The sequence below is a fragment of the Bactrocera neohumeralis genome, chromosome 3 (assembly GCF_024586455.1).
Source record: "Bactrocera neohumeralis isolate Rockhampton chromosome 3, APGP_CSIRO_Bneo_wtdbg2-racon-allhic-juicebox.fasta_v2, whole genome shotgun sequence".
In the NCBI taxonomy this organism is placed as follows: domain Eukaryota; kingdom Metazoa; phylum Arthropoda; class Insecta; order Diptera; family Tephritidae; genus Bactrocera; species Bactrocera neohumeralis.
In genome coordinates this window covers 49154974-49182247 of record NC_065920.1, presented here as the reverse complement: position 1 = coordinate 49182247, position 27274 = coordinate 49154974, and the positions used below count along the sequence as shown (strand labels likewise).

Below are 27274 nucleotides of genomic sequence, written 5' to 3'. Positions count from 1 at the left end.
GAAATCAAAAAATGCAATAAATCTATATATGTACATATATTCGATTCTATGCTATGAATATACTAATATTGGTTTGAAAATATACACTAATTTAGCTTCAAGTCCGAATCGATTTAAAACAATCATAAAAAAGAAACTTGGTCAGAACAAAAATTCGTCTAAAATGTTCGCTTTGCGTCCGCTGTGTTCTATCCCAGTTCACTCTCACATCTAAAAGTTTCTTTTAAAAAGTATTCGCTGCTCAGAAATTTATTGCAAACCTCCTCACTTTCTGCAGTGAAGAAAAATACTTTTTATAAAATCCATTAAGCCTTCGGAATTGGCTTAAAATTTGTAAGCCCCTCCAGTTGGCTGCCAACATCTAGTAAAGATATTAAGACCAATTATGTTCAAGGAGTACAAAACAAAATAATAATACAAAGCAAGGCTGGAGAAGGCAAAAAGCGACTATAAAAATCGTTGCTATTAATTCAATCTTGACTTTAAAGCTTTGAATGCCGTCAAATTGGAAGTGGTAATACGCGTTAAAGAACAGAAAATCGCTGGATCTGATTTAATGGTTTCGTAAACGATAGACAAGATCCCAAATTATTGGCATATGCTGGAATAGCATTCCAACCAATTTATTGGAAGTTTTTTAAGACAATTGAGTTTACTATATGTAATATTCGTCTAAAGATTGCGCACTTGATGACATTTCATAAAATTTATTTCGACATATTTTAAGACTCTACAATAAAAATCTCACAAACTTATGTATATATTTAAAAAATGTTAGGGGGATCGAAAAATCTTACACTCGATTCTCGGAAAAGAAGACATTCAAGATCCTATCCCTAGCAATGTCATCTGCATTATCACAGGCATTTAAGGGGGTATTCTAGTCTAGAAATTTAAAAAATCGAAATTTTTTTTATATTTTCAAAGTTTAACTATTCAAAAATATGTGTACAAGAGGATTTTTCCAAATTCAAATTATTTTCGGAGATATAGGCATTTTTCTGACCCGGCATCAAACTGGTTCGGCCGGAACTAATCGAACAAAAGACTTTACGCGAAACTTTAAACGCGTTTTTCTCAAAACTGACTTTTTCGGAACGATACCCACGATTTCTCAGGTTCCACTCCACCGATTTACTTGAAATTTTTGTAGAGTCTTCTTTATAGGCTTGTCTATGGTTGGAACTGGTCCCATCCCCAAATTTTTATTTTTATTATTTTTAAAAAATTCAAAATAGTCAGAAAAAGTGATCAAAAAAAGATTTTTTTTCAGTCAGTCGCCATTTTGTGAAAAAAAATTTTTCCCACTTTTCCGTACTTCCGACCATTGCGACATTATTCTAGATTAATAATCTTTTTTTTTTGGTTTCAGATAACTAGGAGGGTTGAAATCATGGGCATGGTCACGTGGAAATTTTTAGAGACCCCCCACTTCGTCAGCTCATAATTTTTGAAATTTTTATTTTTTTTGGTTTTTAATTTTTTTCTGTACTCATCTAAAATTAACAAATAACTAATAAAAAAATGGATGACACTTTAAAAATTACCTGAAATTCATGCTTCTAGATTAGAATACCCCCTTAATGCAAAAGACTACCAGTAAAGCGCTCTTAATCTCATCTTTCATGGTCAAACCATCCGTAAACAATTACGCATGTGTCAAATCTTGCTGATTATAGTTTGAAATATGAATTACGAATCAATAGCATAATTTAATAATGAAGTGATATACCATCTGATCAAATTTAACCCGGATTAACAAAAAACTTCATTTTTATGTAACATATTTGAACACAAAAATTTATTTTTGCCTTTAAAATATGCTCCTGAGCAAATACAATCATATCAACGCTTTATAGAATTTTCGATACACTTGTTATAATCCTCGACTGGGATTGCTTACTGTGCCTTCCATGAATTTTGGATTTTTTGCTTTTGGCTCATTTTTGGAGTGACATTCGCTAGATTATTGAACAGTTTTGACGTCATATTATTCCTAAACCAACTTCTCGTTACCAGTAATGAGGCGTTTGGACCTCAAGTAGTCGGGGTTTTTGCAAAAGATTCGGCCTTTAGTACGAGTCTCGTATTGGTACGCCTCATACGCAGAATATTAATCAAAATGTGTTGAGTCGATTCATAAGAGATGTTGTCTTCTTCCGATATCTCATTCATGTTAACATTACGATTTCGAAGCACTGTTTCTTTAACTTTTACGATGTAATTGTCTTAACAGAGGTTATCCACCTGGACTGGCATTAGATAGCTGTCAAACACACATTAATTGACATATAGAGATCAAACTTTACACGAACATAAAAAAGGTCATACTAAACTTGGAAAAATATTTTATCGATTCAGTTTGCGCGTAAATTGGCCCAGTTCGAGCCAATTTTAATAAGAAGGTATTGGGATATAGACAAAGTTAAGGTCTCGAAAGTGTTAAAATAAATTGTTTAAATTTTAATTAATTTTATTTTTTGTAACAATTAACGTCTATGAACATTTTTGCCGTTATATGTATACATATAAATATCTACACTAACAGTTTACCGCATTTAAACCTCTTGACGTCGTTGTATCACTGTGCCACTGTACAGCCGTAACAGTCACTGCTAATTTTTGAAAACTGTCGCAGCTATTATCAGTGACTTTTGATTAGCAGTAAGAATGTCATAGGCACACAAATATTTGCCAGCTCCATGACATACACTTATACACTTATGTTTATCCACATTTTTATACTTAGATATATAGTATGTACTGATATACATACATATATATTGTACATACGTTAAGTATGTATGTATGTGGATTGCTTTTGCATACCACTTATAAATAAATGGGTATAATATCATGAAATTAAGAAATATGAATTTTTCGAAGCGCCAACCGATTCGCCTACAGACACTTTTGCATACTCACATAAACATACACACACGTACACATCTACATACATTGTTACATGTGCAGTTGTTTTCATTATTTTCAATCTTCGCTCACCGTCGTATGGCATACCTTGCTCTCTCATTTAATAAATAGCTCCTTTTCGTTGCTCTTTGGAAAGCTTCAAGCACACATATTAAGCTCTAAAGCTTCGTATACAACATCTAAAAGTATAAGTAGTTTTTATTTTATTTTCTGCAATCAGTATGCAGTGCATAAAAATGTGAAAGACGTGAAATTAAAAAACATGTTATAATTAAATAGGAAATATTCAAATGTAATAAATTTATATGCAATATTAAAAACGTTGTAAAAATTATTATGAAAGTTGTAAAATAAATATATAGTGTTCAATAAAGAAAAGGACGAAGTGAAAAATTAAAATTTCAATGAGAGAAAATGTCAACGTTTGAGGCTCGTTTATTAAATGTACCACACAGCGATATGTATGTAGTAGCGCGTTGATTGTCGCACGGTTCCCAGCGCTCCCCTAGTGCCAAATCTTGTTGATGCTATTAATTGATTTATTAATACGTCAATAAAATTTAGTTTAATAAAAATATATTAATTTTAGAAAAAGTGAAAATTTACTGTGCTTATGTGCATATACATACATACACAGATGCAGACAGACATATGCAAATGTATTTATGTATCGGATGAAATTTTAGTGTGTATTTCTAAATGCTTATACTTACCTATCTAAATATGTACGTATATACATATATAAATGTACAAGCATAGATATGTATCAAAAAATCGTCTATTGTGTTATTAATAGAATTATTTGTGTTTTAATTTGTGATAGTGCTTAACCTGAACGAATTCAAGCGTATAAATTCAATAAATTTAATTGAAAGTGTAATAGATACATATATAATGTGTAGTATATAATTTTCTCTGAAATGAAAGTTGCAATCAGGAAAATCCAAAGTAGAAAATATCATAATGTGTATACAAAATTGGATACTGTTTGAAAAAGCAGAAAAAACAACAACAATATATACATAAGTGCGGTGTTGAAGGTAGTGCGGAAACGCCTCTCCTCCCACAACCCACTTATATCTTTGAGTACATCTGTATATACTGAGCATTATTCACTAACTCTGATATGTAATATGTATGTATGTAAGGGGGTGCGGTGCGGGCGCTCAAACACGTGTGTGTGTGTCATATCAGAGCATGCGTTTCGCCAGCGGTCTTCCCTGAACATTTGTTGACCTGTTGTACGTGTATTATTATTTTATTTTACTTGTTTTCATCCTTCTGTTGCTAATAGGGGTGGCGATACTAAGTAATTGCTATATAAAAGATAGCATGGCAAGGTGAAAAGCAACAAAACCAGCAAATCTATTATGAAGCTACATGTGTACAGATATACATACACATGTACATATATCTATGTTATATTATGTCAATAAATATTGCATCTGTGAGATTGCGGCTAGACCACAACAATGCGTCTTGCTTGTGAAGTGCAACGACATTAAACTCTTGCAATTGCAATTGCAATGACAATCAAATACTACTTCCTATTTATTTGCAGTTTAACCAATCGTCGCTAAAATAGCATAAACGACATAATTGAATAAGAAAAAATATATATAAATATACATATATAAAATTGAGAAAAAATGGGTAACGTTTGCAGTTCTGGGGACAAGAGAAAAAACGACAGCATATCAGAGAAATCAGATGAGTAAGTAAATATATCTAGCCTATACGCATCTGTTTGTTTATATTTTAAGAAATATTTATTTTACTTGTCGCTGGCCGATTGGAAGTTAGAGTCAGCTTGATTACGCCATATGGTTCTTGAAGTCACTCAAATTCTTGTAGACGAGATATTTTATGAAAAAGTGAACAATTTAAACAAAATTGAATCGAAAGTATATACTACTTGTAGACATATGAAAATATACTTGTATGTATGTATATATTTTTATAAAAATTTATCTGTATGTTATAGGTAACTAAATATCAAATAAGCACGTCACTATCGTCGAGCTTGTCGAAGCAACTTATCTCCTAATTAGCTAATATTCGCTTTGTCGAGTTTATCTTTTTCGGAGATGTTATAAAAATATATATTTGTATGTACATACATATATAATTGATCGGCTTAATGAGCTGACACGATTTAGCCATGTATGTACATATGTCTCTCTGTATACATATACGCGATTTAGTTTTTTATCGATCTCAAATTTTGCACACGTCCTTTTCTCTCCAAGATGCTGCTACGTAGGGTGTCTTTCATATTTCGGGATGAGAGATCAAACATAAATTTTTATCATAGAAAATAGATCTATTGTTTTAAAAAATATTCTCAATTAATACAGTGGCGGATTCAGTGGGGCGGAAATAGGCGATCGCAGTACCTCGCAAGGGCATCAGTGTGTAAAAAATATGTTTAATGTATGTACATATATATCTTCCAAACCACTAAAGCTTGCTGGAATATTATAAGAACTCCCACCGACAGTGTGAAATGGTTCATCGGAAGATAATTTCACTTCTCATATAACGGTACAGTGGAAATCTATTAAAATCGCGATAAAACAATAACTAAATACGCCAGATACATTAAATTCTACCCGCGAGATTTTATGGGAGGGTTTCAATGGAGCCGTGGTCTAAATTGGACGATGGCCGTAGTACCGGCCACTTTTTGGTGAAATCACATATCTCGAAACTCGCCCGACCAATTTCAACCAAATTTGGTACGTGACAGTTTACAAGATTAATTCGAGATTCTAAATGTAGCTATGTCCTTCGCCACCTGGTCTTTCCAACGGAGTGGAGCTCTTTCTCTCTCAGAGCCGGAGTGTTTTCATCCATTCGGACTACACGACCTAGCCTATCTTTTAGTTCGCTGAACTAGGTGTGTTCAACGTATCGCGAATTTTGTGTTTTTTCAAAAGTTATTTATTTATTCATGAATATCTATTTTGTCTCCTTCAAAGTAATCCCCATGAGATATTATACACTTGTGCCAACGATTTTTCCAATCTTCGAAGCACTTCAAAAAATCATTTTTTTTATCTTCTTCAGCTCCTCCTTCGATGCCGTCTTTATCTCGTCAAGAGAAGCGTAACGTCGTCCTTTCATGGGCCTCTTCAGTTTAGGGAACAAGAAAAAGTCACAGGGGGCCAGATCTGGGGAATACGGTGGCTGCGGCATCATTAGTGTGTTGTTTTTGGCCAAAAAGTCGCGCACAAGCAACGATGTGTGAGCAGGGCGTTATCGTGGTGCAAAAGCCAATTTTTGTTCTTCCACAAATCCGCGCGTTTCTGGCGGATATTCCTTATTGACCGTTCTTCCCTGGCAGAACTTTTCTACTCCCCTGCAATCGAAGAAAACTGTCAACAAACTGTCGCGATACTTTTTGAACACACCTCGTATGTCAACGTCGTATATCTCGTACAGCTCATCGTTCTATTGACTGCGGTATTCGCCGCGGCCAAGCGCAAAGGACCATAAATCTTCAGCAGAACTTTTCTCTCGAAAACTCGTAACGTCGACTCATCAGATGTTGTCATCGTCCATGCCTCTGCACCATTTAGCAGGACGGGAATAATGAGTGACTTATAGAATTTAGTTTTTGTTCGTCGAGAACTTTACTTCTCAATTGCCTACTCAGTCTGAAGTAGCACCTGTTGGCAAGACTTATTCTTCGTAGGACTTCGAGGTTGACGTTGTTGTTGGTGTTAATGCTGGTCCCTAGATTGATGAAATTATAAACAACTTCGAAGTTATGAATGTCAACAGTGACGTGGGAGCCAAGTCGCGAATGCGACGTCTGTTTGATTTCAGGAGATATTTCGTCTTACCCTCGTTCACTACCAGACCCATATGTTTCACTTCTTTATCCAGTCTGGAGAAAGCAGAACTAACGGCGCAGTTATTGAGGGCAAAGATATCAATATCATCGGCGTACGCCAGCAGTTGTACACTTTTGTAGAATTCCACCTTCTCTATTCTGATCTGCAGCTCGAATTATTTTCTGCAGCAGTAGATTGAAGAAGTCCCACGATAGGCATTGTGGGGTCTCACCATTTGTGGATTGGGCAAAGCAAACTGAAATTCCAATCGTCGGGCATGCATCTTCGACGCCGTAATTGAATAGCCGGCAAACCATCGGCTCCCGCCGCTTTGTTGTTCTGCAGACGGGAACTTGTTATTGGGAATCGGGTTCACCATCTGCAGGTGTAATGCTTTCACTGCCATTCAATTCGTTTGTAAAAACTTTCTGAGTATGTAAAACATCAAAAATCTCAAATTTTACGATAAAGTTGTCATTTGCGATATTGCAACACTGGAGTTGTCAAATTCCGAAATATAAAAGACAACCTACGTAGTTAGTCGGATCCGCTGATATCGAATCTGAATTTGGATGTTCAATATCGCGTCCATGAACGAAAAACCTTTTAATTTGACAATTCAGCTTTACAAAATTCGTAATGGATTATTGAGTTCAAATCAAGGTAAAGATCTTTACTGAATAATTTGTGTCACTCAAATTCTTGTGTTCGTAATAGAGTAGACTCTCCAAAACACTTCTGCAATATTTTTAATGATTACATCCATTGGAAACACCCATTTAAGCACACTCGTAGGACATAGCGATATGATACTAATATATGTATGTATGTACATATGCACATCAAACTTCACACGAGCATTTAAAAAGGTTGTACCAAAGAAAATTTTTTTAACGAAATGATTTCCGAACGCAGTTTGAATGGACCAGTCCGAGTTATTTTTGATCAGACGATATTTTCATAAAAAAAAAATCGGTATTTGGCATTCCTCTGATATTTTTATGCAACAGTGCGAAAATTGGCGAAATCGGACCGCAATCACGCCTACTTCCCACATAACACAATTTTAAATTTCATTTGATTCTTTCTATTTCCAGTGTACAAATTAAGAAGCAATTAATATTTCGACGTACAACTTTTTGCGAATACGGCCTTTGAAATATGCTACTTTATTACCGAAAATTGCCCAAATCGAACGAAAACTATTCAAGTCGCTAAGTACCGATTTCCAGTACCTATATTGACTTTTCACCGAAAATATCGCTCAATGTGAGATATACAATTGTAATTCAGAGATATACAATTGTAATGTCTGTATGTCAAAAATTGGTTGAATCGTGTCAGACCCCATATATCAAATATAAAGACTTTCGAACTTCCGTGCCCAATACTCGTATGTGAGATATCTTAATGAAAACGAAAGAGGGTGTTTTACTAATAACAATTTAGTTTTTTTCTCAAATGGATAAAATCGGGTGAAAACCGATATAACTAATATCACGATTTTCAAGCATCCGGTAGATTTCACACAATATAGCCAAAAATAGGTAAAATCAGCTAGACTACAAGTACATCCCTTAGACGTTATATACCTAATATACAATTTGAAACTACCGATTATCCTCTCTCTCAGATTCTACGAGTACATATAATGATTTTCGTTTTTTTAACAAGTCTTACGACGAATGTGTTGGTAAGTGTGCAAGTTATACTTACAAAAGTTAATTCACAAAATCACCTGCCTTGATCCTTGCAAGTTGCAACAGTATAAAATGTTCGGGAGCATTCAAGCATTTTTATGACAATGCACTTTTATGGCGTTTGGATCCAGTGTGGCCGACATCGTAACATTAACAGTTTTTATGCAATATTCTGCATTAAATTTGGTTTTAGGCTGAGTTTTTACATATTGACGAGAACTTCTTTAAAACAAAAGTATATATATATATAGTATATATGTATAAAGATTCATCTGACAACAAGATGCTGCGCCATTTTTCTGATGATCACTACATTTATCGGATTGTGTTATGTATCAAAATGATTTTTCTCGGGCAGTGTGCTGTTAAATTATTATCTGTAAATTGTCGGCTAATAGTTTAGATAGACTGGTACAAGCTCATCTCATCCTTAATTTTTTTAAAACGTGAAAAGTATGTTGCGTCATGTATGTGAGTAGTTAGTTTATTTGATATAACTTGTTCGCGTCCGGGTGTTTCGACATTTGATGCCTATTTAACACCATTTGGTATCAGTTTAATATAAATATATACAAATGCAGCCAGTTTGGTCGACTTATAGTATACTCCATATATTTTATTTGATATCTCTGACAATAAGCAAGGTGTAGTTACTTACTAAGTGAACCTATGGTATAAGTTAATTAAGATCCATTCACGGTTTCGTGAATGAATTTCGAACTTATTTGAAATATTTTTATGAAGTAAATTAATATAAAGTTTTATCAACACCTGATATTACAAAAAAAAACATTTTTCTTATTTTGAATGGTTGAACATTTAAAAATAATATACTAAATCGGTATCTAAAATATTTTTTGAGATATAGCCTTCTAAAGTGTTGATGCGCAGCTTTATCACTTCATAAATATATAATCTCGTTTTTCTCGAAATAACATTTTTCAACTTTGCTTGTATGATTATATCAGGGGTCATCCAGTGTGATGGCCGTGTTTTAAAGGTTTTTCGGAATTTTGTATAGTGAACTAAAAACAAGAAAAAACGGTTGCACCGAAGCTAAATACCCTTCACAGGTGCATTTCTGTTAGTAATTATGTGTTCAGTTTGTATGGAAGCTCTATACCACAGTAATCCGTTCTGAACAATTTCTTTGGAGATTATATTGTTACCTTAAGCAGTAATCATGCCAAATTTCGTGAAGATATATCGTCAAATGAGGAAGTTTCCCATGCAAGCATTTGATTCCGATCATTCAGTTTGTATGGCAGCTATATGCTATAGTAATCCAATCTGAACAATTTCTTCGGAGATTACATAATTACCTTAAAAAATAATCTATGCCAAATTTCGTGAATATATCTTATCATTTGAAAGTTTTCCATACAAGAACTTGATTCCGATTGTTAAGTTTGTATGGCAGCTATGTGCTATAGTTAACCGATATGAACAATTTCTTCGGAGATTACATTGTAGCCTTAGAAAATAATCTGTACCAAATTTCGTGAATATGTCTTGTCAAATGTGAAATTTTCCATACAAGAACTTGAATCCGATCGTTCAGTTTGTATGGCAGCTATATGTTACAGTGGTCCGATATCGGCAGTTCCGACAAATGAGCAGTTTCTTGAAGAGAAAATGACGTTTGCAAAATTTCAAAACGACTAGTTCGTATATATACAGACGACGGACAGACAAACAGACAGACGGACATGGCCAAATCGACTCAGCTCAACATACTAATGATTTATATAAGTATATACTTTATTCCTTCTGGGTGTTACAAACTTCGTGACAAACTATTCAGGGTATAAAAAACAGAGCTTAGAAATATTTACTATATATTACTATATGTATATTAATTATATATAAACTATTTCGTTAATTGCGAGATTTATCGTTCCATTGGCATCCATTAAGAAAAAAGGTAAACAAACGGCGTCCATGATTCCAGCAGACTGGCTAACCTAAAATCAAAAAAACAAATTGCATGTTAATCTGTAAATAGATGGCTATCACCGGAACTACGATCTTTCACAAATCTTGAAAATTAAATTTTATGAATGTTTTTAAACTTTAAACTCAAAATTTCATAATTTTTGTCAACTGCGTTTTTACAAAAAAACAGTTCAGTATTTTTCAAAAATCCTAGTTCGGGCGATAGCCACATGTGTGGTGAATCTACCATTCCAGTTTTAAAACAATCGATGAAACAGTTTTTGAGAAATCGTCGACAACAGTTTTAAAAATGTAGTTTCAAGAAAATCACGTTTGAAATTAGTGTGTAGGCAACCCGCTCTAATCCTCACTTCCGTAACTTTCCAGCTACATTCAATTTCGGAAATTATTTCACCAGCACACTCTTTGATTCCTCTAGATTGGACTGATACAAAAAATCGATTTTTTGAAACCGCCACACGGTATGACCCCCTTTAGAGACAAATGATTTGATAACCATGTACTAACATAGTTCTTCATACAATGATCTACCAGTTTTTTGATCTGATCAAAAGTATAATTTTGACAGGCCTAAAACGACGAAATTTTTGAATAGAATTTAAGTTTTTTTAAATGACGTCATTTTGTCAATTTTTGAGTTTTTTTGTAGGTCATTGGACGAACAATATTTTTTAGTAGAGATTATTTAGATTTCGTCTACGAAGAAGGCCTTTCTTTAAGCGCCGTCGACGATTGCGTATAACAAGAAAAAGATATATGTACTTGTAGTATTATTAGGATTGCGACGAAATTCCTAACATCCAGTCAGAAACATCGGACACGCTACAAAGTATATAAATAAACAATCTACATGACGAGCCGAGTCCATTTAGCAAAATCCAAGTCTATACAGACTTAACTATCAAAATCAAGTCCTTGTATAGAAAACTTTTTTACTTGTAAATATTATTATAGCTTCCGTGCAACCGAAGTTTATATTTCTATACTCTTGCAACCAGTTGCTACAGAGTATTTTAGTTTTGTTCAACTAACGTTTGTACATATCACCTGAAACTAATCGAGATGTACATATATATAAATGATCAGAGTGACGAGAAAAGTTGAAATCCGGTTGACTATCTGTCTGTCCGTCCGTCCGTCCGTGCAGGCTGTAACTTGAGTAAAAATTGAGATATCGCTATGAAACTTGGTATGTGGTTCCTTAGTGCAAAAAAAATTTCGAGTTCGTACATAAGTGTAATCGGACCACAGACAAGCCCACAACTCGCCATTAACCGAAAACCTATAAATTGTCATAACTAAGCACTAAATTAAGATATAAAACTGTAATTTGACACAGGGGATTGCAGTAGCTAGAGCACCTATGAACAAAACATTTTTAAAAAGTGGGCTTGGCTACCGCCCTCTAATAAGTTTAAAGTACTTGTATATATCTCCTAAATCACTAAAGCTACAACAATAAAATTCGCCCAACAAAAACTCCGATCGATAGTGAGAAAATGGATGAAATCGGATAAAAATGCTGTTCACTCCCCATGAACGGTACTGTTCAAAACTACTGAAAGCGCGATAGATCAATAACTAAATGAAGCTTTAAAATTTGCCACAGTGATGGTATGATAAGGCTTTATAGGGGCCGGGGTAAAAATCGGATGATGGACGTGGCATCGCCCGCTTTTTGGTGAAATCTCATATCTCGGAACCTGACTAACCGATTTCCACAAAATTTGGTAGATGGCATTCTTTTCCTATGTCACATTGTGAAAATGGACGAAATCGGACAATAACCACGCCTACTTCCCATATAGCACAACTTTAAATTCCACTTGATTTGTTCATTTTCCAGTACAGAAGCAAAAAGCAATCGACGGAATGGGATAAAACTTTGCTCGAATGCCTTTAGTGTATGTCACCTTAGAACCAAAAATTGTTCAAAGCCAAAAAAACCTTTTCAAGCTCCTAGGTACCAAATATTTCGACCTCAGTACCTAAAATTGCTTTTTGTTCCAAAATATCGGTCAATGTCTGAGATATATAATGGAAATTCAGGGATAGTACTTCTCTGGCAATGTACATAAGTCAAAAATCGGGTTGAATCGGGCCAATACTTCCCTCAGCCCCACAGACTTAATATAAAGAATTTCAATCTTCCGTGTGACTTTATACCGCATATGTATATCGGTCCATTTGTGAGTTATCTCAATAAAATATACCGAATGTGTTTCACTCATAACAGTGTATATTTGTGCCTAAAATAGATAAATTTGAGCGAAAACTTGACCTAGCCCCCATATAACTAATATCAGTATTTTCGAACATCCGGCTGACTTTACTTTAAATGATTGGAAATATAGATAAATTCATGTCTTTACTACCCCAACTCCTACTATATATACTACATATGTGACCTGGTCTACGAAAGGGGGGCTTAGTTGTCAAAAAAAAGGAGAACAATTAATGAGATAACGAGAAACTGACGATTATTTTTAACAGCTTTTCCCAGAAAACTAGTTTTCGCACGTTAGCCCCGTTTTCGTAGACCAGGTCACATATATTGATTTTCGTTTTTCTTACAAACCATGTGTCGAATATGTCGGACAGTGTATGAGTTATATATTGTATAATATATGTATATATAAAATTGTTTAGAGATCGATCTTCAGATCTGGCTTTGATTCTTGTAAGTTGCTAGAGTATAAAATGTTCGGTTGCACCCGAACTTACATCTTCCTTACATGTTTTATTATAAAATGTTAATTTAGGACATCCTTAATATATGATTTTACATTCCACAGACACACACTTCATTGCATGAATATGCACTCGCATAACATGCATGAGTGAATAAAGTGAATTTATGAAGAAGAAAAAATAACATTACTTTCAATTTCAAATCATTTTGCAGTTCCTCACCGTACCAAGAAACCAATAAAAAGGAAATTCAATTAGCATCAGTTGGGAATAATAGTGAAAAACTTGCGCCTTTGGCCGATCCAGAGCCAGTGCCACCAGACGTGTCCTTTGCAGCAGCCGCACAAAATGAAGCACAACAAACGCCCAACGAAGCCAATAAAGATGTTATCAAAGGCAATCAATGCTTGGAGAAGGGTATGTTATTAGTTATTATGATGAATGCGTACATCTTATATACGAACATATGGTATGACATGCATAAACCGTGATTTAAAATAGTTCAAATATTAAACAAAGCTTCGTGAACTCTGAAACTGGCATTGATTTTGTTTATTTTATATTTCACTATAGAATTGTGCAGATATCTTGTTATATACATACTATATATATTTAATGCATTTTAAATACCGTGACCTTCTAGTCTTAATTCCAATAAATTTACATAAAAACCATTTCTTTAGGCCCGAAATATCTATCTAAATTTGCTTTCGACCTAACTTCTGAAGACCTCCATACTTCGAGATAAACTAATTAGCTGGCTTCAAATAAATGGTAGTGATACCAATTTGAAAGGATGTTCCAAAATTTTTTTGTATTTTTATAAAAGAGCAGAGCTTAAATTTAGCGAGTAATGAAACGAAGATGCATCTCCGAAGAGAATATGTCTCTTCTTCTTAATTGGCGTAGACACCGCTTACGCGATTATAGCCGAGTTAACAACAGCGCGCCAATCGTTTCTTCTTTTCGCTACGTGGCGCCAATTGGATATTCCAACCGTAGCCAGAGAATATGTCTAAGTTTCTCAAATAGACTCGATTCGACGAGATGAGTAACTCAATAAGATCTTGCGATAAAAATCGTTTCTAACATACTATACAGATCTAGTCAGATTGTAAAATATTTAAATTTCACCATCAGAAGACCCTTGTTCTTACTTAGTTTACTCTTCGATGAGTAAAATACTAAAATATGTTGTTAAAGAAAAATTAATAACTTTTGTTGAAGACAATGGAATTCTTCCAACCCAACAATTTGGCCTTAGAAATGAACATAACACTGTTCACCCTCTAGCAATTTTACAAGGACTCAATCTACATGGACATTAAAGCTGATGTGGCATGATTATCTCGTTTATAAAATGAATCAATGTAACTTTCCGATTGAATTAATTAAAATTTTTGAAAACTTAAAAAAAATCGTAGTTTCTCAGTTCATATTGGTAGTAGCTAGGCCCCATATCTCGAAATCCCAGCTTGTTGTCCTTAAATGATACTGAATCTCCCCTGGCACCACGCCATTGTGAATTTGCACCTTTTCGGACAGACTTCATAAACTAACGCAAAATTATAACTCCAAATGCTATACAAGGTCTGTCGCAAAAGAAACAGGACTGTTAAAAAAAACAACAAAAAATTAATATTTTTCAAAAGTTATATTTTTTTTTATTCAAAGTAGTTTCCTTGTGCTTCGATACAGCGTTTAGTCTGGTCAATTAGCATTTCAAATGAGTGTTTAAGGTCATTTTTCGGAATGCTCTGGAGAATATCGGTCGTCGCCTTTTGGATAGCTGAAATTTCCTGAAACCAGTGTCCTTTCATGGGCAAATGAAGTTTTCCAAATAGGTAAAAATCACAGGGTGCCAGATCAGGTGAGTAGCGTGAGTGATTAATGGTTAATATGGAGTTTTTTGTCAAAAAATCAGTGACAAGCGTCGACCGATGACACGGAGCATTATCGTGCAACAGGCGCCAGGACCCTGCCTCACGGTATTGTGGTCGAGCACGACGAATGCGTGACAAAAGACGCTTCATAACACCAAGGTAAAATACAGCATTAATCGTTTGGCCAGGTGGGACGAACTCTCGGTGTACAATACCCTTGGAATCGTAAAAACAAATCAGCATTGTCTTTATTTTTGACTTCTGAAGACGACCGACTTCTGATCGTCACAGAGGTCCTCACGACCTTCTTGGAATCGCTTAAACCACTCAGGCACATTACTACGGAATAGGCACTGATCACCATAAACTTTTTTCATCATTTGAAATGTTTCAGTAAACGTTTTCCCAAGTTTGAAACAAAATTTAATATTTGCTCTTTGTTCAAAATGCATTTTACGACCGATGACCAAAAGCTGCTGTCACTTTTTGATCGATAACATCGATTGTATTTATCCAATTGTCTTAAAATTTTTACGAAATGTCAATAAGAGATCAAACTTTTTATTTCATTTACCCACCAATAGGTGGCGCCACCAGAAACAGTTATATTTAAAAAGTTCTGTTTCTTTTGCGACAGACCTTGTAATTCAGTTTATCAACTCATGAACTTGTTTCATGACTATAGGTAGCTTTATATGGTATATACATATATATTATGACCAAACTCTTATTTTAATTATTAGTCGACACCACCTTTGTATACTTTAAATAGTCAATAAACAAATAAATATTCATTTCTTCCATAGACTCTGAAACTACTACACCACAAGCTCTGAATGCACCTTGCGATATTTCAAATCAGAAAACTGCACCCAACAATTTAGCTATACTTCAAGGAAAACCTCCGCCTGGACGTAAAATCGAAAGAGATAAAAAAATTGTGATTTATATTTTAGCGAATAATAGTTCCGAGTACAAAAAACACAAACGTGTTATACATAGTCTCTTCAAGCAGTTTGTCACAAAATGCCAAAGCAAAGGTTTTGATTTCTTAATCTCGGATGTGCATGAGAACGATGTCGGGGCTAAGAAAGACTTCGGTAAATTACTTGAAGTTAAGCGCTGGACGCAAAGCCCACAAGAAGCACAAGGAGGACATGAAGAGGCAGCAAATTGCTTATCGGAAATTTCCCGACACAATTCCACCGCATATATTATACCAGTACTATTTCTGGGCTCATCACTCGGCACACCTATGTTGCCATTGACTATTGAAAGTCAAGATTTTACTTCGGTGTTAAGTGTGGCCAGTGAGGAGGAGAAAATACTTTTGGAAAAATGGTACACAATAGACAATTCATATCAGCCCATGTGTCATCGCTTGTATACCCAACAAATTGATACATATTCCACCGAAGTTAACGATGAATTGAATCATTTGTTGGAAGTACTACTTCGCCTGTTTTCCGATGATTTAAAAGACTCATATTTAACAACCGTAGTTGAACAAGAGATTAATAATACGGTACTTATAAGTCAAGAGCACGCCAAGCGTTGCATATGGATACAGACTGGTGCACAATATACAAAACTACCCGAAAATGCCTCGCAATTAGATGCAGAAGTTTTAAGACGAATCACCAAAGTATATACTGAGTTGAAAATGCATCTCTCTGAGAAAAATCTCATTCGAATTTTACCCACTATGAATATTTTGGATGAAGAACTGACAGCCGTTATTGAAAATTTACTGGATAAATCGATAACGTCAATTTTTGAAGAACATCAAAACAAAAACAGTATACCTTATAACACTAATGGCGTGGATAAGGTCCTCTTAGAGGAAGTACACCTCATTGCACACTACTCCAAGATATTGGCTCAAAATTCAGCCAATTTTGATATTATGAATGATGTGAAAAGGTAAAGTGTGGTTTCCTACTTCTTTTTTTTCCATACTATTTAATATTCGTACTTCTTTCGACAGATACCTTAAAGACAACACACAATGGCCCTTAATAATATCAGGAGCCAGTGGTTGTGGGAAGAGTGTGTTAGCTTCTAAGATAATGGAAAATGTTCAAAGATGGAAACCAGATGCCCATTTGATATTGAGGTAAGAATCGTATAATATACACACTAAGTATATAGTTTTACCGAAATGAACCGAAAGTAAAAAAAGGTTGTAAATGTGGTTTGGTAGTTGTTCAAAGGCTGAAAATCATTAAATAATTATTCACATGAAGAGAAATACTTCTAAAAGTTTTGAGACCTACGACTATGAACCCTAAAACCATATAAGGTTTCTTTCACAAGACTATATACATACGAACGCTTCAGTTCTCTTGAGTTAATACCTATGTACGAATCCATCATACGGAAATGATTAGTTGTATGAAACATTTATATGATGATACTTAAATAGGTCAGCGAATTAAATCCCAGCGGCAACGCTTCAAGTCGCAAGATTTTGAATGTGGTATCTAAGGATTACTTGAACGGTATCTCTTCAACCTTAGAACACCGATGAGACCCTTTTAAGACATGTTTCGAAAGCAACATATTTTTTGGAGCATATAAAAACGATTGATATAATTGAGCGGAATAATTTTTGTAATTTAGGCAGTTTTCGAGGAAGAGTTTTAAAAGGCTTCGGTCATATATTCTACCTAGCAATATGTATTTTTTATTATGTAAACGCCAATATTAAAGATCCGAAAATGACAGTTATAATTTATATATGTATGTATCAGTAACTTGGTAAACACCCGTTATCACATGGATTAGGGGCTCACAAAAGTTTATTTGGATATCCTTGCTTATCTCTTGGGAATGTAAAAGCTATCCCTTTCTTTACTTATTAATAATTGTCTACTTTTTCAACAAGCTTTACGTATATACTTTTTCAGATTTGCGAACTTAACAGTCCGATCATCCGATCTAACATCCTTATTGGGCTCCATAGCAGATCAACTGTCGGTTTTGGTTAACGGCGCGCAATGTAATTGTGATCACGTAAGTTTTCGACAAACCTTTAAGTAAGACAAGAAGTATAGTACAATATTTTACAAATTTTTATTTCAGTCCATAGAAGGTTATTCAACTGTATTGAAAGAGCTGCTGGAAAACAAGGACTTTTTCGTAATCATTATAATCGATTCGTTGGATGATATAACGCAAGATGAAACTTTAAATTGGTTGCCATTACATTTGAACAGCACTTCGAAAGTGATACTGACCATAACCGAAGCAGATAATAAAGAGGAAACGCCAATGTTGACAAACTTGTGTGAGCTCGGCATACCCAACAAGTGTTTCATAAAGATGAAGCAATTTACCGAACGACAATGGAATGATATCCTCAGTTCCGGTGGTAGTGAATTTTACGCGTCCAATGGTGCACTCAAGTTACCCGATGAATGGAAACTATTGCGTGGCAAAACACCGTTACACGCCAAATCACTATGGTGGTTAGCTTGGCTGTCACACATGTCCATTAGTATAACCGATATATCGGATGTGTTAGATAAAATGTTGCAGATTTTGGAGAGCAAATTTCAAACGGAACACGTCGAGTTAATGCTGTTGATTGTGGCCGTATCCGAGTGGGGTATACGCGAAAGCGATTGTTTGGGTATTTTTCAAAAGCAAACACAATTAGAAGCGCAGGTCGCTTTTAAGATTTGGTCGAAATTTTGCTGGTTAATGGGTCCAATGCTGTTATTTTTAAAAAATATTCGTATAGCTGATAAAACGTTTAGAAATGCTGTTTTCAAGAGGTATACACACAAAAGGTGGCTGGTACACAAAACAATACGTGACTACTTCGATCGTCAACAGAGCATACTGCCAAATTCAACAGGAAATGGCCATTTAACAAAGTGAGCGAAAATTTTACGCTCTTTAAATACTTTTTTTCTAATTCTAATACTAACTTTTTAATTTCTACATTTACAGTTACAATTATCAAAAGTACTTAAAACTGCCTTATCATCATTTTTGTGCCATAGTTGAAGATAATGCAACAACCGAAAAAATTGAAATGCTCTTCAACTGTTTCTACTTTACCGATCTTCAGTGGATTGCCGACAAAGTTCACTCTAACGGTCCAGCGTATTTAATGCATGATATATTAGTTTCGGAGAAACTCGCTAAATCTACCGAACAATCGTGGATTCATATAACATTTTTAAAAGATTTTTTAAAAACTTACATGCGCGAACTAAATTATGATGGCCATCAATTTTTCACCTTAATTAAATATTATCTGAAAGTGCGTGTACGCGATGATGTAACGTTGAAAGATGATGAGAAGATTCGTTCGTGGTTAGAGTTCACCAATGAAATAGAAATACCATTTATGGAGATATTGAATAGTACTTTAGGTTCGGACGAGGACGCCTCGACTAGCAGTTACGATGTGTTGGTCAATTTGCCACAAAAGGGTTACTATGTGGCCTCAATATGTACCGAACGTGAGGAAATATGTATATGGGACGTGCAGAGTTGTTCGCGTGTACGACAATTGTTGGGTATATCGCAGCCCACTTCTATGTGTCCTGTCGGTAGTTATGAAGCGGCTGTGTTATGTCGGCGAGAAATTAAAGTAATCAATCTGGATGAGGGAAAATATAAGGTAAATTACAATTTAATGAATATTGAATAAATTTCTATGCTATAAAGGTGACTCATAGCAAGGTATGGTAAATAGGCTCATTATCAGTATATGTAAACCTTGTGGAGCTGCAGAACTAAACCGAGAAGGTACAATCTCCTATAAGAGTGCACAGCTATATATATGATATCATTGGCCTTAACAACCGCGCCGTTAGTTCTGCTTTCTCCAGAATGGAAGCAAATGGGTCTGGTGGTGAACGAGGGCAAGACGAAATATCTGCTGTCATCAAACAAATAGTCGTCGCACTCGCGACTAGGCACTCAAGTCACTGTTGACAGTCATAACTTTGAAGTTGTAGATAATTTCGTCTATTTAGGGAACAGCATCAAACCAACAACAACGTCAGCCTCGAAATCCAACGCAGAATTTCTCTTGCCAACAGGTGGTACTTCGGACTAAGTAGGCAATTGAGAAGTAAAGTTCTCTCTCGACGAACAAAAACAAAACTCTATAAGTCACTCATTATTCCGTCCTGCTATATGGTGCAGAGGCATGGACGATGACAACAACTGATGAGTCGACGTTGCGAGTTTTCGAGAGAAAAGTTTTTCGCAAGATTTATGGCCCTTTGCGTGTTGGCGAATTAAAAGACAGCGGCTACGCTGGCTAGGTCACTCCAGCTCTAAAAGTATTCGACGCAGTACCCGCCGGGGGAAGCAGAGGAAGAGGAAGACCTCCACTCCACTCCACCTCCATAAGACGCTTCACAAATATAAATTCCTTAAAACGATGTGTGCAAAATTCAGGTCGACACCTCAGTTCACGTATATACAGACAGACGGACAGACAGATGGACATCAATTACATCAATTAACCTTGTCTTGCTGATCATTTATATATAAATTTTATTGGGTCTCCGATATTTCCTTTTGGGTGTGCAAAAATTAATATACTCTCTTCAGGGTATAACCAAAAGACCAATTAGATCTTTAAAAATATGTTGTCTACTTTTAGGAAAGAGAGAATTGAGTAATATGGTAAAGATTATTGTAGAGAAGTCTATGAGGTCTTATCTTCGGATGATGCATTAACTTTGAGAAAGGCCAGCCTTCAACAGGTTGTGACGGAATATTTCCACGACTCCTAATTTTCAATGTAAAATTCGGCAGGTAGAGTGGGAAAAAACAACACAATTTTATCGAATCCACCGAGATGTGGAATGGTGCTTAGTTAGCGCGTTTTTACCAAATATAGATCATTTTTAAGAAGATCCATCGAGAACACAATACATACATATGTGTTAGTTTAGCCTGGCTAAGATCAAAGCAAAATAGCTTTTTCCTACACGTAATTAGAAATGCGATCATTGACAAGAGTCGTACTTCGTCTGGTCGAATATTGAGGGTTCTGGTAAGATTAAGTAAGACGTTTCATGATGTTGTAAATGCAGTCTCTCTAATTCGAAGTTTTTTTGTGGATTATGGTGATTCGAGTTGGGACAACCAATTATTTTCATTTAAATGATAAGTAATGAAGAGTAAATATAATAGTTATGAGTATGTCGAGAGTTCCAAACTCTGTGCAAAGGCTGAAAAGGCGACGTCTTGCTATAATCTCTTGCAAATAAAACAAAACTTTGAAACGATTTCACTGGGACTCGACTAGATACCTCGAATATAGGAATCAATTCATTGTCCAAAATAAGAACTTCGATTTATTTAATATATTTTGGCGCTAATATTCACACATATTCTCATATTTTTAGATAACTTTGAAGGGTGTTATGAATCAGAAAATGCCATATTTTGGTTTACATGATCAAAACCACGTTGTTTGCTTATCACGCAATCGCATGTATGTGCATCTTATGAATTTAGAGTCTGGAGACTGTGTTATGACTTTTAAAGCTGGCGAAGATCGATTTCTTAATTCGCTTTTAGTCTCCGGTGATGGACGGTAAGATAAAACAAATTATGTTCTATATGTAGAAACAGTTCAGAAACTATACATATGCTTATTTTTTTCTCTAGTATACTCGTTTGCGGCGATGAAACACAAAAACCATTTCCGCTTTTGGTTTGGCACCTGTCACAGAAGAAGCTTCTCTACGATTTGCGCATTCCACATCATGATTTCATTACCTCGCTATCGGCTATTACATATGAGGGTTCATATGTTTGCGTTGTGGCCAAAGAGTTAAATGAACCGACTCCGAATTTTATTGTCGTATATGATTTACAAAGCGGTACTTTGTTTAAAAAATGGAAACCAGCCTGTAATACAGTCTCTTTGGCGATATCACAATCGAATGCATGCGTCATAGCTGGTTTAGAAGATGCGAAAATATTAATTTGGGATTTGATAACGGGCAATTGTCGTTCAACATTGGTTGGTCATAATGCACCGGTGACATTCTTAAAATTAGATCCATTGGGAAAGGTATTGCTGTCACGTGATAAGGATGGACGTGATAACTCCATACGCGTATGGGAGCTGAATACAGGTAATGCAAAAAAGTAATCTCATATTTTTAATGCATATATCCATATTAGAGTGACCTTACTTTAGTACAATTTTATTGAATACATATAATGGTAGAACATTGATAATTAGGGTGTTGTCTAGTCACCCTATCGTCGAAATTGTTTGGAAAATGAGTAGATAGAAAAATCTCAGCGCTTCCATCTTAATTGTCCCACTTTTTCGAGACTAAGGATAAAGCTCTTTTTTCCGCGGCCTACATCAATTGTTTGGCATTAAAAGGTCAAATAAGCCTTAGCTGATTCTGGTTGTGGTTGTTTCGTTCATATAAAGAGAACTTTAATTTTAGATATAAAGGTAAAAAACGTGATTAAAAATGCCACACAACCGAACAGAACCATAAATTGTAATATCTTTCCAATAATACTTCTAACATCACTAAAAATCATAACTGATTTAACGCATAGAATTATAAAACAATAAACTGGTGTCACAGCAATACAAACGAATATTCCTCAGACGAGTAAAAAATCAAAACACACTATTACCAGAAATGAGTGTTTCCAAAAGGTAAACCATTACACGAGTACAACCTTCATGATTTCATAATTATACTGTAAATCTAACCGTTTTAAGATACTTGAAGAGGAAATTTTAAATAACTGATGAATGTTGAAAGATAGAGAGGAATAATTTGACGCAGCGTTCTTATCAAACAATTTTTCTTGCTGCTTGGCGATATAGTCACCTAAGCGATTTCGGTCCACAATTTCATTCTTTTACCTGCTCCAAGGATGTAGAGATACTTTGACGTTTACATAAAATTTATGCAGTTCATCGATCAATCGAGATGATACCTATTATGAAAAGGTATACCCATATACCTTTTGTAGAATCCAAGAGCCATCTAAACAGCTGTGGTCATCATCTATGCTTCTACACCATTCATAATATCCAACATGCCAAAAAATTTGGATTGAACTGCTCATTAATCTTTCAATAATTATGATAAATTTAAATTTCATACTAATTTTAAACAAAACCGTACCCCCGGCCGTTTATGTTGTCACAACCTAATGTATTTTTTGTCTACAAAAAATAAACATTAGGAAACTATTGCAATCTCTTTCTCCTTCTCGATTCTTGATTTTCGGAATTAATGTTTATTTTTAAAAGTTTTGACGATCAGAAATGACTTTTAAACCGAGACAAAATTATGATATGAAGGATTCAGAAAATATTTTTAGCTAGCCTCTCTCACTATCAGACGTACATAATTTTAGCGTTTATTTGTTGCCTATGTGAAGCTTTATATTTTCCCATAATCAATTTTTTTGAATTTGTGGATTCCATCCCAAAAGCAATGTACCCGCTTCGCGGCCAGGAATAAATCAAGTATATTTTTTATACCCTGTTCTCATGCGAACTGTATTCAAAATTCAGAAGGGGCAAGGTCTGGACTGCAAGACGGGTGATTTAAAACTTCCCAGTCGCTGTTTTCCAAATAGTTTGTAACCGTCTTGCTGGAAAATTATTGCCTCGTACACCGTCGTAAATTCCGCGCAATCCCTCATTTTAATTTGATGTGTTGTTGTCGGTAGCCATTAATTTTTTCACCCGATTTCAGAAGCTCATAATACAGGACGCCCTCATGATCCCACCAAATACAAAGAAAATACTCATCCCTTGGCGTCATGGATATTCGCTTTTGTCGTTGATTTGGTTGGTTAGCCAGGTTCCACATATGATATTTTGGTTTATGGTTGTCGATGTTGGATCGATTACATTTTTCAAGACCAGTCACAATCCGATGCAGAAACGATTTCTTTTGTAGCGTTAAGCAGCATTTATGATATGCAGAATCACTTTTTAACGCCTCTTGGTTTCAATTCATTCAAACCTGATTTCCATACTTTTAAACGTTTTGAAATGGCTGCTCGAGTGGATCACAAAGATTCTGCGAGCTCTTTTTATGTTTGGCAATAATCTTCACCGAGTAATGACCCCCCGTTCCTCATCTTTCAAGTTATTTGGCCGCCCAGATCTTTTTGCGGTGTTCCAAGCCAAAATCCCCCTTTGTAAAACGTAAAAAAAACTTTTGGCATGTTCACTAAGCTAGAGCATGTTCACCATTAACATCTATCAAAATACGATAAATTTCGGCAGAGGTTTTCTTCATATTAAAAAAAAAATGAAAAAGAAGTCCCCGCAAAAACATCTCTTCAGGCAGAAAGTTCGACTTATTTTGGTAAAAAAAATTATTGAAAAGACCTTGGCCTGCATTCTTACAAGATAAAATTGACGCAAGAACTGAAATCTCTTGACAACAACTTGAAAATAATCCGGATTTTCATCGAAAAATCATCTTCAGCGATGGGGCTCATTTCTGGCTGAATTGCTTCGTCAATAAGTAAAATTTGCTTTATTGATCAGGCAGCAATTCACACGTACTCCATGAGTCACCATTGCCTCCCGAAAAAGTTACGGTTTGGTGCGGTTTATGGGCCGGCGGCGTCATTGGGGCGTTCATCTTCCGTGATGATCAAGACCGGCACGTTACTGTGAAGCGGAAGGGGATGTGGTTCCAAAAGGACGTCGCCACAAGACACAGCGAATATCACAATCGATTTATTGAATACCAAGTTTATTGAACGTGTTATCTTACGAAATGGTCTAGTTAATTGCTCGCCTCGGTTGTGCAATTTTTCGCCGTTAGACTAATTGCTGTGGGGCTACGTCAAATCTATGGTCTATGCCAACAAGCCAGCGACCAATGATGAACTTCGTACGAATATCGAACGTGAAATTGCAGCAGTATCGGCGGATTAATGCTTGGAAACCGTCGAAAAGTAGGTACAGAATCTGGGTTTCTGCAAGCATGTGGCCATGCAAAAGAAATCGAATTACATACATAATGGCATCAAAAGAACTTTTTCAGGAATAAAGAATTCATTTAAAAAAACTTAGCGCTCTTATTGAAAATTCCGTTACAAAAAAGACGAACAAAGACTGTACATTCGAATGCATGTTCGCAATATTGGAACAAAGGAATATCAATCAAGGAAAAATTATGAATAACGTGTAAGATTTAGAATAATGGATTTCTGTAGGGCATTATCATTAGTAAGATTACATTTGAAAATTACAGTTCCAGTAAAATTTTTTCAAAATTTAATTAATTTACACTGAAGGCGAATTTTCCTACTTTTATTATTATTACCATTAATTATTCACGTTTAGTTATTAATATTTCAAATTGTTACGTATGTATATTTCCAGGTAAATCTCTAGCCGTTTACAAGCCACCCGGCCAAATAACAGCATGTGAGATACTTCCAAATGGTGCATTTGTAGTCGTAGCATTGAAGAACAGAACTGAACTATTGACTTTGGCTTTAAAAAATTATGGAGAAGCTCCAGACGATAATTGTTACTTGTATGGCAATCAGGATAACCAAAATAAAACTTTTAATCTTAATTAATTATTTATAATAAATATTTCAAAGTTAATAAGTTAAGTAATATTTTATTTTTTTTTTTAATTTTATTATGTGTCTTCATAGGTATTATTTAAAAGTAAAAGAAAAACAGAAGCTAAAACAAAAACTAAGAAACTTTAGTACGCACTTAAGCTTGTACAAAATATTGTTACATTCTTACACTAAGGAAAACAAATGAAAACAAGACATCTGCATAAATATTTGAGCATTATGTATTTTCGAATTGTAAAAACAAAAAAGACGTTTGAAGAGTCAAATTGAAATTCAATTTACAGCATCACGTTATTTTACTTGGAATAACTTTGAATACTAAAGAGCACTTAACTAAATAAAGCAAAATCAGACTCTTCAGCAACTAGAAATTAAATTCTTGCAAGACAATTTAGATTTTATTGTGTTTAAGTAAAACTTCAATTTACCTTTAAGCGCAAAAATAACAATTTTGCATATTTGCAAAGAAATTTTCTATGTGGTCCATTATTTATTAATTATTAAGTTAGTGACATTTGCCTGTAATGAATGTATGTATGTATGTGTACGTAATAGCAATTCTATAAAATGTCACTCCTAGTCATGTAAATCTTAAGCAAAATGTTACAAAAACTAAAACGGAAAATGCATACATATGTATGCATACATACATATATGTATGTAGGTTCATTGACTGTGTTCATATCTGGCCCGAAGTTTTGAAGTCTGGAATTTCATTATAGTTTGGATTTGTTTTTAGGCAATGACAAATTAAAAACAAAAATATAAGAAATTAAACAAATTTATAGTTATAAAGACCTAGTGGTAAAAACTCCAAATTAAAAACACCGATTGAATAAACCGTTTATTTTTTATGTTTTAATATACATATGTATGTATATTTGTGTGTATGTGTAATAATTTTTATAGTTCTTTAAGTCTTAAGAACCATTGTCATTTAAGTTCTTAAACGTAGTTTTAATTAAAAAAATACTATTAATGAATTATTAAGACCAATAACTGAATAAAATCACTCGAAGCTATTCTCAAAATAAAAATATAAAAAACTGGATTTTTCTCGAAACCAAAAATATACATATGTATATCAATTTTCCATATAAACTGCGCTCGCAAATTGAAACCATAAAAAAATTTTCTTAGATTAGTTTTATGTTCGTATGAAGTTTGATCTCAATTGTCAATTAATGTGTATTTTGCAGCTGTTTTGGGACGCTGAGTTTGTATTGCTATTTTTACCATGGAACAAATTTTAATAACGATTTTGCTTAAAATTGGAATTAAGGTTACGGAAGAAGAGTCTATTTTATTACGAACACAAATATTTGAGTAGCACAAAGCTCTCAGTGAAAGTCGTAGAGTGATTGAAAACTTACCTCATGCGAGTAGTCAATCCCCCACGGATTGACTCAAGACATTTTGGTTAATTTTTTGGGTATGTAGCGCGTCAATACGAAACCTGAATCTTTTGCAAAAACGACTTCGAGAAGAGTTTGCAAAAGTATGCTTGACAACGAAGCGGAGACCTGGTAACGAGATGTTGGTTTATTAATATTACGTCGAAAATGTCTAACAATATAGCGAATGGCGTTCCAAAAATTAGCTTAAACCGAAAAAAACCAATATATGCTGAAGGCACAGAAGGCCTTGCCAGCAAAGGCTTGTAACAATTATACATAAATGAAAA

General features: G+C 34.7%; 1 protein-coding gene across 3 annotated transcripts; it reads left to right on the top strand.

Moving 5' to 3' along the window:
• Positions 1-3132: 3132 nt before the first annotated feature.
• Positions 3133-26215, top strand: LOC126752138 (uncharacterized). Of its 3 annotated transcripts, none has more exons than XM_050462715.1 (11): positions 3133-3223; positions 4493-4645; positions 13332-13534; positions 15807-16923; positions 16988-17116; positions 17910-18015; positions 18085-18881; positions 18958-19636; positions 21384-21574; positions 21649-22121; positions 25379-26215. In XM_050462715.1, exons 2-11 carry the CDS (start codon positions 4581-4583, stop codon positions 25579-25581), a joined length of 3963 nt encoding a protein of 1320 aa, XP_050318672.1. In that variant the 5' UTR covers positions 3133-3223; positions 4493-4580; the 3' UTR covers positions 25582-26215. The 3 variants fall into 3 exon arrangements, with proteins under 3 accessions (XP_050318672.1, XP_050318671.1, XP_050318674.1); XM_050462714.1 differs by having other exon boundaries at positions 3156-3392; XM_050462717.1 differs by lacking the exon at positions 3133-3223 and adding an exon at positions 3454-3656.
• Positions 26216-27274: the final 1059 nt, after the last annotated feature.

Coding starts and splice junctions, on each gene's coding strand:
- LOC126752138 (XM_050462715.1), top strand. CDS start 4,581: ATGGGTAACGTTTGCAGTTCTGGGGACAAGAGAAAAAACGACAGCATA. Junction 18,882..18,957: donor GGAAATGGCCATTTAACAAA/GTGAGCGAAAAT, acceptor CTACATTTACAG/TTACAATTATCAAAAGTACT. Junction 21,575..21,648: donor TTAGTCTCCGGTGATGGACG/GTAAGATAAAAC, acceptor TTTTTTCTCTAG/TATACTCGTTTGCGGCGATG.